Below are 13,234 nucleotides of genomic sequence, written 5' to 3'. Positions count from 1 at the left end.
ATTTCTGATTCCAAATTCCAATTCTAAGGGGAAAAAATCAGACCAGCTAGACCAGGTATCCAACTCTCATCTGGTAAGCTGTGGCCAGAGGTTGGAGTCACAAAAATGACTACTAGCTGGAATCTACATCTGTGGGCAGAGTCGGTAATTCCCAGAGAATAGTGAAATAATAGATAGTTGTTGCAAGAGCTTTAACCATGGATGAAAGAGGCAAACAGATAGGGACTTATCCTTTAAGCTTGAGTGTTACATCTCAGAATAGAAGAATGACATTTACTTCATTGAAGTGTTAGGTTTGAATGTGGTAACATATATAAAGTACTTAGTCCAGTGTTCTCATCCACTAGAATAATGTACAACTAGTGGGTTACTCAAGCTTAATTTGAAACTTATTTCATTTTCTTGTTGATTATTGCTAATAAGGTAATAATTACAAGATGTTTATATTCCTAGCACCAATACTAACTCAAAAGCGTGTGTGCATCTGTGTGTGCTTTCACAGGTGGGAATAGGCAGAAAGGAAGCAGGAAACCCAGGAATATGGTTAGTGTCACTAGAAATGCATTCCGGGAATTTGAAAGTTTCTACAAAAAAAGCCTATTTCCTGATAGAAAATCTACTGTATGTCACACTCTCTCCTTATTAATTCCCCTATTCTACTTTTCAGATATACTCGCCTCTTTATTATACAGATGATTCATTCTGTGGGTGGATTTGTATGACCGTTTACATTTATAAACTTCTTTGACATTATTAGTTAATCTTCAGTATTTCTGCATAAAGATCCAGGAGTATTTTGCCCATTTAATTGCAAAAGAAGCTGAATCACAAGCATGATAGCCCTTCATAGCACTATTTGGTTCCTCTGGCCTGCTCAAAATAACTCATAAATACTATGTTCTTTTAGCTGTTTTGTAGTGGTTGGAATGCTTACTATAATAGTGAGGCAATCTGAGAAATGGCCATTAAGACAAAATAAATTTTAAAAAGATAATTTAAGAGACTACTTTATATACCTCTGTGCAAACAAATTTGAAAACCTTAATGGAATGGGTAATTTTGCCAAAAAATGTAATTGACCAAATGAATACCAATAGATATAGAAAATTTAATTAGGCCAGTTTTCATAAAGAACTATAGGAAGTTATCAAAAAGCTACCTCCCCCCACCCCCCAGGAAAGCATAAAACCAAGTAATTTTGCCAGAAATTTCACCACTTTCAAAAAAACAGATATTACTATTTGAGAATTTAAAGAAAGAAAACTTCAAATTTTATGAAGCTAGAAAAAAGCTAATTCTAAAATTGAAAATAAACTGCATATTATATAAGATTGGTAACATATGACAGAGAAAATAATTGTTTTAACTAACTGTTGACTAGAGTCCTCTCTACCTCCGTGGTGGGATATATTCTAAAAACAAAAGTGATTGCAAAGAAATCTAAAACTTCACATAGTTTCATTGTTAGCAATTTAAAAACTGTATATTGCAGCATAAAGCAAATCAGTAAGTATGTTAATGGTATTGGAAACTAAGATTTTCACTAATAGAAATGGCATACAAATATAAAATCAAAAAGTTAATTTTTTTTTTTAATTTTGGAGTGATGGAAATGACTTGGGATTAGATAGAGATGATGGTTGTACAACATTGTGAACATACTAAATGCCCCTAAATTGTTTGCTTTAAAATGGTTAGTTTTATGTTATGTGAATTTCACCATGATAAATTTTTTAAAATAATTTCTTAAAAGACTAGGAGTTCTAGTTTTGGTAATGGCAAAATAGCTTGTGTTAGATTAACCCTCCTTTGATAACAATTATGAAGCCTAGACAAGATATGAAAAAAAGTATTTGAAGGCCTACAAGAGTAACCCAAAGCAGATGGAAACTGGAGGGAAAGCAAAGCTTGAAAGAAGGAATCACACTGAGTGTAATCACATTTATATAGCTTTTCCTCTAAAGGCAATTCTCAGTCCATGTGGCATGGTCAGCTAGAACTCAAAGCAGAAAGCCACGGTCTTTACTGGCTAAAAGTATCAGAGGTCAGAGAGGCTGGAAATTAAGAGGAGATATCCAAGACAAGAAAAAGCCTCAGAAAGTGAATCCCAAAATCTGCATATAAGCACGCCTCAAAGCCTTGGTTGAATCTTGAACCATGGATGTATAGGGAAGATTTCAAGGAGCTCACTGGAAAGTAGCAGCCAAAAAGCTGAAAGAGCTGAGCAGAAATTTTAGCTGCTACCTACCAAAGAGAAACTGAGTTTAGAGTTTCAATTCCATTAAGTTAGAAGTCCATAGTAAAGACCTTGGACCTTTCCAGTAAAATCACAGAAGACTGCTCCTTAGGAATACAGACTCTATTCAAGGAATTAGGAATTTACTATAATTAAAATTAAAACCAAAGCGGCCATGAAAGTGTAAAAATCAAGTCACTCCCAACAGCTGTAGAATATAGATAATCTTGGCACGGACACATGAAGACACTATGTTCACCAAGATATACTAATTTCTGGACCATAAAGTAAGTCAATAAATTACAGAAGAACATGCAGAGTATGTAAAAGAGAAATCAATAACATATACCTGGAAGAACTCCACGTGTTTAGGTATCAGACAAGACACTTGTCAGTATTCCATGGGTCAAAGAACTCAAAGTCAAAAGAGAAAATATTTTAACTAAATAACAAAATACAATATATCAAAATATGTAGAATAATAAAGCACTGCTCCGAAGAAAATTTATAGCTTTGAATGTTTATTAGAAAAAGAAGAGTTAAAATTAATGATCTTAGTTTCTACCTTAAGAATATTTATGATTTAAAAAAAAGTTAGCAATAAAAATCATAGATTGATCTCTAGATGCAGAAAAAGCATTTGACTAAATTCAACATTCATTTATGATAAAAGCTCTCAGCAAAGTGGGAATAGAGGCAAACATACCGCAACATAATAAAGGCCTTATATGCTGAGCCCCCAGCTTACATCATACTCAACAGTCAAAAGCTGAAAGCTTTTCCTATAAGATCAGAAACCAGACAAGGACAGCTACTCTTGCCATTTTTATTCAGCATAATATTGGAAGACCTAGCCAGAATAATTAAGCAAGAAAAAGAAATGAAAGCATCCCAATTGGAAAGGAAGAAGTAAAATTGTCACTATTGTAGATGACGTGATATAGAAATCTGTCTCTATACAGATATAGATAGCCCTAAAGACTTCAGCGCCCCCCGCCACAAAAAAATCTGTTAGAACTAATAAATGAATTCAGTAAAGTTTCAGGATACAACATCAATATATAACAATCTGTTGTAGTTCTATATGCTAATAACAAACTATCAGAAACAGAAATTAAGAAAATCTCATTTGTAATTGCATTAAAAAGAATAAAATACATAGTAATAAATTTAACCAAAGAGGTGAAAGACCTGTATGCTGAAAACTAAGACGTTGGTAAAATAAATTGAAGACACAAATAAATGGAAAGAAATTTTGTGCTCATGGAAGAACTAATATTGTTAAACTGTTTTTACTACCCAGGGCTATTTGCACATTCCGTGCAATCCATATCAAAATTTCTTTTTTTTTTTTCTTTTTATAAATTCTCATTTTTTTTTTATTTTTTAATTGAAGAAATTATTTAAATTTTTTCCCCCCTTCTACCTCCCGCATTCTCCCTACCCTCTACCCGCTACCCTCTGGTAGTGGTTACTAGTCCGTATCAAAATTTCAATGACATTTTTCACAGAAATAGAACAAGCAATCCTGAAATTTGTGTGGAACCAGAAAAGATCCCAAATAGCCAAAGCAATCTTTAGAAAGAACAAAGCTGGGGGCATCACACTACCCGATTTCAAACTATATTACAAAGCAATAGTAATCAACAGTGTGATGACATGAAAACAGATCAATGGAACAGAATAGAGAGTCCAGAAATACACCCACACATATATCGTCAATTAATTTACCACAGAAGAGCCAAGAATATACAATGGGGAAAGTGGTGTTGGGAAAACTTGATAGCCACAGGCAAAAGAATGGAACTGGACCACCATCTTAACACCATATACAAAAATTAAAATGGATTAAAAACTTGAACTTAAGACCTGGAACCATAAAACTCCGAAGAAAACATAGGTGGTAAGCTCCCTGACATCATTTTTGGCGATGATTTTTTGGATTTGACACCAAAAGCAAAGGCAACAAAAGCAAAAATCAACAAGTAGGACTACATCAAATTAAAAAGCTTCTACACAACAAAGGAAACCATCAACAAAATGAAAAGGCAACTTACTAAATGGAAGAAAATATTTACATATCATATCTGATAAAGGGTTAATGCCCAAAATATAACATATCATATCTGATAAAGGGTTAATGCCCAAAATATATAAAGAATTCATGCAGCTCAATAGCAAAAAAAGAAAAAGAAAAAAATGGGTACAAAATCTGAATAGACATTTTTCTAAAACAGACATACATATGGCTGACAGGTACATGAAAAGATGCTCAGTGTGACTAGTCATCAGGGAAATGCAAATCAAAACCACAAAGAGCTATCTATCACCTCACCTGTTAGAATAGCTCATAAAAAGGACAAAAGATAACAAATGCTGGTGAGGCTGTGGAGAACAGGAAACCCTTGTGCATTATTGATGGGAATGTAAATTGGTGCAACCACTATGGAAAACAGTATGGAGGTTCCTCAGAAAATTAGAAGTAGAAATATTTTCAGTTCCATTTCTGGTTATTTATCTGAAGAAAAGGAAAACACTAACTTAGAAAGATATATGTACCCCGCGTTCACTACAGTATTACTTACAGTAGCCAAGATATAGAGACAGCCTAAATATCCATGGACGGATGAATGAACAAAGAAAATGTGAGATGATTGATAGATTAGATAGATAATTATTCAGCCATTAAAAATGAATGAAATCTTGCCATTTGTGGCAACATGAATGGATAGATCTTGAAGATGTTATGCTAAGTTAAATAAGTCAGACAAAGACAAATACCATATGATCTCATTTATATGTGAAATCTGAAATCAAATAAAAAAAAAAAAAAGATACAGAGAAACAATTGGTGGTTACCAGAGGCAGGGAATAGAGGGTAAAGGGGGTCAAAAGGTACAAACTTCCAGGTATAAAATAAGTCATGGGGATGTAATGTACAACATGAGTTAACACTGTATTGTATATTTGAAAGTTACTAAGAGAGTAGATCTAAAAGTTCACACCACAAAAAAATTCTGTAACTATATATGGTAATGAATGTTAACTAGACCTATTTTAATCATTTCACAATAATAGAAATATCAGATTAAAAGGGTTAGCAAATTAGAAATAGATGGAAACATCCTCATTCTGATGAAGAGCATTTACAAAAAAAAAAAAAAAAAACCCTAGGATTAACATCATCCTTAATTAAGTATCGAAAGTTTCCTCCATAAGATTAGGAACAAAGGAAGGATATTTGCTTTCACTATTTTATTTAATAAGTAATAGATGTCCTAACCAGGATGATAATAAGTCAAGTTAAAAAAAAAATAGCATAAAGATTGCAAATAAAGAAGTAAAACAATCCTTATTTGCAGATGACATATTTACCTAGAAAGCCCTAAAGTATCTATAAGAAAGCAACTATGTGAAAGAAATTAATATAGTGGCATCACAAAATACAAAGTCAACATACAAAAATTAATTGTATTTCTATACTATAATCAGTAAACAACTAAAAAATGAAATTTTTGAAAATTCTTTTTGTGAGTATACCAAGAAGTCTAAAAACCTTAGAAATGAACTTTATGAAAGATATACAAGATCTCACCCTGAAAACTACAAAAACATTCCTGGAAGAAATTTTAAAAGATAGAAATAAATGAAGATATTTTCATCATTTGGAAAACTCAATATTATTACAATGTTTATTCTCCCCAAAATGATCTATAGATTTAACAGTCCCAATCAAAATTCTAACCAACATTTTAGTAGAAGTTGACCACTTTCTCATAAAATTTGTGTGCAAAGGCAAAGAACTCTTAACAGCTATAACAATCATAAAAAAGAATGAAATCGAAGAACTTAAACTCATTTTAAGATTAAAGAAAAAAATAAATTATTTGCTAATTACAAAGGGAATCACAAAATCTTTACAGTGAGAAATCTGATGTCCACTGATTAATCATCTTGTGATGGTTAATTTTATGTGTCAACTTGGCTGAGTCATAATACCCAGATATCTGGTAAAACATTATTCTGGATATTTCAGTGAAGGTGTTTTTTGGGTAAGATTAAGACTTAAATAAGAGGACTTTGAGTAAAGCAGGCCTCATCCAATCATTTGAAGGTTTAATAGAACAAAGACTGACCTTTCCTGAGCAAAAAAATTTTGGAGCAGATGGCCTTTGAACTCAAACAGTAACTCTTTCCTGGGTCTCCAGCCTGCCAGCTGCCCCTGCAGATTTTTGGACTTAACAAAGCTTTTATGGTATGTGAATTATATCTCAATCATGTGAGCCAGTTTCTTAAAATAAATTAATATCTTCCCCCTTTACTCATTCCCACTCCCCTTCCGCGTGCGTGTGCGCGCGTACACACACACACGCACACGCACACGCACATCCTGTTCGTTTTGTTTCTCTGGAGGACTATGACTAATACCATCTTAAACCAATAATCGAATTTAGCATCAAAAAGTACAGATCGTGCTAACATTTCATGGCATCAGTTATGAAGGATTCTTGCCAAAAATATTAAACCTGATCCAATCATTCTTTATACTTGATTTCTGGTTTTCTGGAAATATAGGAATTAGAAAAACAAATTAGACTACACCACTATCAGACAAGATCCAGAATGTGTAAACTTCTATAAAACAATTGGTCTGGCACTTTAGTTAATGTCTTTACAAAAAAGTATTTTATGTTAAAAGAGACTAAAGAGACATATGTAGTGAATGTCCATTAAGTTATTCTCAATTTGAAAAAAAAATCTATAAATGATATTTGGAGTACAAATAAAAAGGCAAATAACCCAATTTTAAAAATAGGTTCAGAATCTCAATAGACATTTCACCAGAAATGATATACAGATGGTCAGTAGGAACATGAAAAGATAGTCAACATCATTGGCCATCACAGAAATGCAAAACAAAACCACAGTGAGATACTACTTCACACACCCACTAGCATGGTTGTAATCAAAAAGACCAATAATAACAAGCGTTGATAAGGACATGGAGAAATTGGAATGCCAGCACTGCTTGTGGAGATATAAAATGGAAAACATTTTGAAAGTTTTTCAGAAAGTTAAACATAGAGTTACCATATGACCCAGCAATTCCACATCGAGGTATATACTAAGAAAAATGAAATCACATGTCAGTACAAAAACATGTACATGAATGTTTGTAAGCAGTATTATTTATAATAGCCAAAAGTAGAAACAAATGTCCATCAACTCATAAATGGATACACCAAATACAGTATATTTTTATATCTGTATAATGGAATATCATTCAGTTATAAAAAGTACCAAAGTATACTGATAGCCGCTACAATGTATATGAACCTCAAAAGCATCATGCTAAGCCAGATGGAAGCCAGACACAAAAGACCACATAGTATATAAAATGTCCAGAATAAATAAATCCGTAGAGACAGAAAGTATATTGGTAGTTACCAGAAGGTGAAGGAAGGGAAGAATGGATATGGGGTTTTTGGGGGTCGACAAAAGTATTCTTTAATTAGTGGCATTAGTTGGTCAACTTTTATGAATATACTCAAAACCACTGAATTAATACATTGTAAAAAGGGAAATGTTAAGATTTGTGGATATCTCAGTAAAGCTGCTATTACAAAAATAATAAAATAATGGTTACAATGAACTCCATTGTCAAACTGGAATCTTTCCTGAATGGCAATAACTCTTTCCTAAGAATACTGGAGGCTTCATGAAAAGAGCAATTTAACTTGTTTGTACCTGGCCTTTGAGACATCTAAGGCTGATACCCTCCCTAGGGCCTACAAGGATGTAGTGACTAAGAGTACACTAAATATAGATGCTGATAATCTGAAAACTGTTTTGCACTGAAAAGAAATGGTTCCCTTGAATCTGAGACTTAACAGAATTGAAAGCATCAAAAGAGCAGCTGTATGAACATTTCTAGTAGCAGATACCATCTACATGTCAGTGTGGGGAGCCTGTGCCACAGGTTTAGCAAACCTATGCCAGTGGAAATCTCAGTGTAACTAAATATTTCTAAAATCTCAATAATTTTAAGTAATAGTAAATATAATAAAATGCTAGAACAGTAAGAGAAATAAGATAGTCTCTTGGACTTGATTGTAATGGCATATGACTTATATGTTATTGTCAATAGCTTAAAATTTAGTCAACTTATTAGGGATAGAAAGAGTAAAGGATAATAGTTTGCAGTATAGCTAGAAATAAGAAACAGTACAATGATGATGAGTCCAAATGAATGGTAAAAACCAAAAATGCTGTTACATTCAAAGTTTACACTAGTAAACAAGTACAGAGCATCTGTTTTTGGCATGGTACCCTCCCAAGTATGTAGAGGAAAAGACAAAAAGAGAACCCCTATCTAAACTCCATGATTTAAAAGTTAGGTCAGTTATTCTAAACCTGCTTCCCATTTTAATAATTTTATATTCATAAAAGCCAAAAGTAATGTTTTCTCTTTTTCTCTAATAGATGCTGTGAGAGAAATAAGGAAATATTCCTCTACTTCTTCCATTGAAAAGAGCTCACCCAGCAGACCTGGTGCCCATGAACATACACAGATGAAACTTTTTAGGTCGCAAAGAAATCTTTACATTTCTGGATTTTCGCTATTTTTTTGGCTGTGAGTAAAAAAAAAAAAAATTTTAAATATGATTTATGTTTTCATTATTTTTAACCGACACTACAGATTTTTTTCTATACTGTTTTGTATACTAACATCTTCATAAAAGAACTCAGATGATATATATACTCAAATAACAAGCAATAGTTATGGTTTGCAGGTTTGATAGGTTCAAAAGCCCTGCATAATCTGACCTCTGCTTCTCTTTAGAGGCTTGCCTCATACTTTTCTCTGACATGTATACCACATTCCACCCACACTGACCTTCACTGTTAATTCATTCCTGCAACAAGTATTTATTGAGTTTCTATTCTGTACCTAGCTCCTTCCTACTTCAAGGTCTTCATACCTGTTTTTCCTTCTGCTGAGAACACTTTGTCTTCCCCTCTTCCCCTGACTAACTTTTCTCATCCTTCAGTGCCTTTCTCAGGGAAGCCTCTGTGACCATCACTCCCCACAAAGTAGGTAGATGTCCTCTTGTACACTCCCATAGATTGTATGTGTACTTTTCTTTTGTATATCATTCATGGTTGTACTTAAATACTGTTTTAACTCTTGCTCCCCAACTGGAACCTAAAGTACCTGAGAGCAGGGACTTTGTCTCGTTTTCTGCTATGTCCCCAGTGCCTAGCACAGTGTTTAACACTTAGCAGTTCCTGAGGAAATACCTTTTGAATGAATAATTGAAGATGTTAATTACTACTTCTAACAATAGAAGTTACCCATAAACAGATGCAAACAAGTAGTTTCTAGGCTTGACCAGCCTCATACATTGCTCTTTAAATAGCAAAATTTTAACTAGGCCAGAGAGAGAGAGGGAAGAGGAGAGAGAGAGAGGAGCGGGAGGTAGGGGAGGGAGAGAAGAAGAGGATAGAGGGGAAGTGGGAGAGGCAGACACTTCTCTTACTGGTCCTGCTACACTATCTAAAATTCTGTTTCTGCTCCTCCCAGCTAGAGGTATCTACAAAGAAAATAATTAAATAGTAAATACCATTGAACCTGTATTCCAAATGCTTGTCTTCTAACAAAGATTCCAAACGAATGAGAGAGACATAGGCATGTTTTAACTGGAAGACTCCAATTAAAAAAAATATATATATGTCCTACCTAAACATCATCTCTCTACCACACCCATACCTAAAAGGGAGTTGTTTGACAATGACTATTTCAAAGTTTTTTTTTTCCTTAGAGTTTTAAGACGTCTGGTTACCCTTATTACTCAGCTGGCAAAAGAACTGTCAAACAAAGGAGTACTTGAAACCCAAGCAGAAAAAACTAATGTGGCTGCCAAAAAATTCATGAAAGAGAATGAAAAACTAAAACGGGTATTTAAATTTTCTTTTTAAAATTTGTGTAAATGTTGTTGATATTCCCAAAGGATGATATATTTCAGCATCAAAAAGAGCATTTTCATAATTTAGAAGCAGAAAATGACCATAAATAGCAACTGTTCTGCAGAATGATTGTTTCAAAAGCATCTTATTATCCTTTAGATTTCTTTGTTCTCAAAGTTTCCCTCAATAGTAAATTAACACCTTTGGACCTACTTCGTATGATTCAAGGAGAAAACAGTATGGGAATGTGAATTTTAATTCCTTTATTACCATTAATTTTACTTTATAACCTAAAGCAAGTCTTTTTAAGTCTCTATGTTTCCATTTCCTTTTCAGTTAAATTATTTTTGTAAGCCTGTTTGTTTTGTTTTTTCTTTTGAATGATAGTTATTTAGGAAGCAGAGGAAAATAGTTGCGGTAGATTGATAACTGCATATAATATTTAAAATCTTTAGTTTGACGATGCTGCTGGTAACCTTTCTTTGAGAACCTTATACTTCCTCTACCATCCAGGGAGAATGTGAATCAGGTATTGTTGCCCAACCCCCCCCCCAAAAAAAAAAGAAGAAGAAGAACATATGGAAAAATGAAAGATACAAAATTACTTTGGATATTTCTTAAGTTTAAAATTTAGGAGTCAGATGTCATAGCTTGAGTATTTTTAGTTCATATTAAGCCTCATAGGTTTTACTAATTCTGCTTCTTAGAACAAAAGAATCAGTGGAACCATTTGGAATCAAAACAGATTTTCTTGAAAAAATAATCCCTAAAATAATGCGATATTATTTATCTGTCATAAATAAAATGCAGTTAATCTTTTGTTACACTGTTAAATGTATGCAGAAAATATTGTGAGTCCAACAGTAGAGAATACAAATCCTTATCCAACTCCTAAAGCCTAGCCTCTTATAGAAAGAACTATAAGCACCACCTTTCATCAATTCTAAATGAGTTAGCTATTATATAGTGCAATATAAAGCTTTCAAAATCTATTAAATATGGCAAAACTCATTTCACAAAATTGTGCTCGATACTATAGTATCATGGTCACCTATGCAAAACCTTTGTTTTATTTTTTATGTCTGCTTTATTTTCACTACTACAAAAATGTAAAGAAAGATCTATTTTCATAGTAACAGAACTCAAAAATGTTTCTTTGTGTAGATTGTAACCAGCATCTTTTAAGGAAACTTTTAGAGAATAAGCACCAGTTTATTTTTTACTTTGTTTTGTTCTGTTTTGAAAAGGCATTGATTCACAGATGTCATGTAAATATCCCTTTGTAATAAATGTAGGTCTGGGAAATTAAGCTGTTGGTATTTCTGAATTCAAAAGCAAGCAATAAGTCATTTTTGCTTTTGGGGGTAGGGAGGGTAACATTTCAGCAACACAATCAGCCTCATTTAGTACCTTATTATTTGCTTCATTTTCTATCCTTTGCTCTCATTTTACGATGATAACAACACAAAACCCCAAAGCTTCGATTAATGTGTTGGCTAAACTCAAAGCACACAGCCTTGCATTGCAGACTTACTGTGTGTCTAGCTTGATTTAAGTAGTCTTACTGTGTGCCCATCTTGTCACATTAATGAGTTGTAACTACTAATAGCACAGTGCTTTTTTTTCTCTTGTTCGTTAGTATTTTTCTTCTCTTCAACTCTAAGAAAATGGAAGATGTTTTCATAAAGTTTTGGTTCCATTATTTTCCTCATTTCCATCATAATTAATGTGCTTAAATTAGTCTTGTTCTTCAAAAAAAAAACACCTTCCTCAAAACATTTTTGGAACCTTTCTTTGGAAATCGTTTTCAGAACTAGTTAACGTTACAAGGAAGTTTACTTCATTACTACTAATTTTTTGATTCCCCCACAATTTCTCCCTGTTTTTGTTTTCCTTCCCTTTGGTTCGATGCTGTTCTGGTTTCCTGCTTCCTGTATGTCTTAACCCAATCAGTGGCCCTACATCATCAGAGGTGCACAGATATGCTGGGCTAAAGCCAGTACACAGTGGGGAGAAAGTGTGTGAGCTGGACATAAATACTCTCAGTACCCAAAATGTAACTAATTGACCAATAAAGGTCATGGGTCAGAATGTCAAAGATGACTTCTATTTCAAGATACTTCATTCATATAGGTTTTGATATACTAGCTAAGGAAAGATAAAATTGCTAAAACACCTCTTCATTCTCTATCAGAGACACATTATGTAATGGAAAGTGCATTGCCCTGAGATCCAACTTGGATAAAGCCAACTTTACCAAGAATTAACATTGTGATCTAGGGCAAGTCACCTCATATGTTCTGGGCCTCAAGGTTATAAATAATTGCTAACACTGTGCTAGGTACCACTTCAAATGCTTCACAGTAAGATATTAACTCTTAATTTTTGCAACAACTTTATGAAGTTGATACTGTTACTATCTGCCTTTTATAAATGAAGAAATGGAGGCACAAAAATGTTAGGTGACTTGCACGAATTCATTCATCTAATAGATGACAGAACTAAGATTGGAGTCCTAGCCATCTGACTCTAGAATCCTCACTGTTAACCACCTTGTTTTGTCCCTTTGCTCCTATGCCAGCCTATGAAAAGACATACAGATAGTGCCTAAGACCCCTTTGTGTTCTGATAATCAGTTACTGAAATGAGATAATTATGAAAGATAAATTAACTTTTAATCGCTGTAAATGGCAATGGTGATAAAGTTTACTTCTTATTAGATTTTTTCTAGCCACTTACCAAGGTGAGATAACAGTGAACATGTGCATTACTGTAGTTGGTAGCTATTGAATTTCAGATTCCAGGATTCTTGGTCTTTCTCTAGCATCAAGTTACATGTAATAAATTTGGACAAATTTACAGGTGCAGTAATGAAAGCTTATTTATAAGACCAACACAAATCCAACTTTTCCAAGTAAATGGCATAATAATTCAAGCAGTCAGTGTAAACATTCCTGTAACTCAGTGGTTCCCTTGCAATTTGGGTAATCACTGGAGACTGTGTGAACTGAACTTAGTGAGGTAGGATTG

At 33.5% G+C, this 13,234-nt stretch overlaps 1 protein-coding gene across 1 annotated transcript in view; it reads left to right on the top strand.

Moving 5' to 3' along the window:
* Positions 1-13,234, top strand: part of BCAP29 (B cell receptor associated protein 29) — a 46,201-nt gene that overhangs the window by 8,251 nt on the left and 24,716 nt on the right. Inside the window, exons 4-5 of the mRNA XM_011372492.2 lie at positions 8,720-8,870; positions 10,060-10,195. Of these exons, the coding sequence (XP_011370794.1) occupies positions 8,720-8,870; positions 10,060-10,195 (287 nt within the window). The remainder of the gene's footprint in view (positions 1-8,719; positions 8,871-10,059; positions 10,196-13,234) is intronic.

Source organism: Pteropus vampyrus, unplaced genomic scaffold (assembly GCF_000151845.1).
Source record: "Pteropus vampyrus isolate Shadow unplaced genomic scaffold, Pvam_2.0 Scaffold208, whole genome shotgun sequence".
Lineage (NCBI taxonomy): Eukaryota > Metazoa > Chordata > Mammalia > Chiroptera > Pteropodidae > Pteropus > Pteropus vampyrus.
The sequence above is the reverse complement of the archived record's forward strand: the minus strand, read 5'-3'. Positions and strand labels throughout refer to the sequence as shown.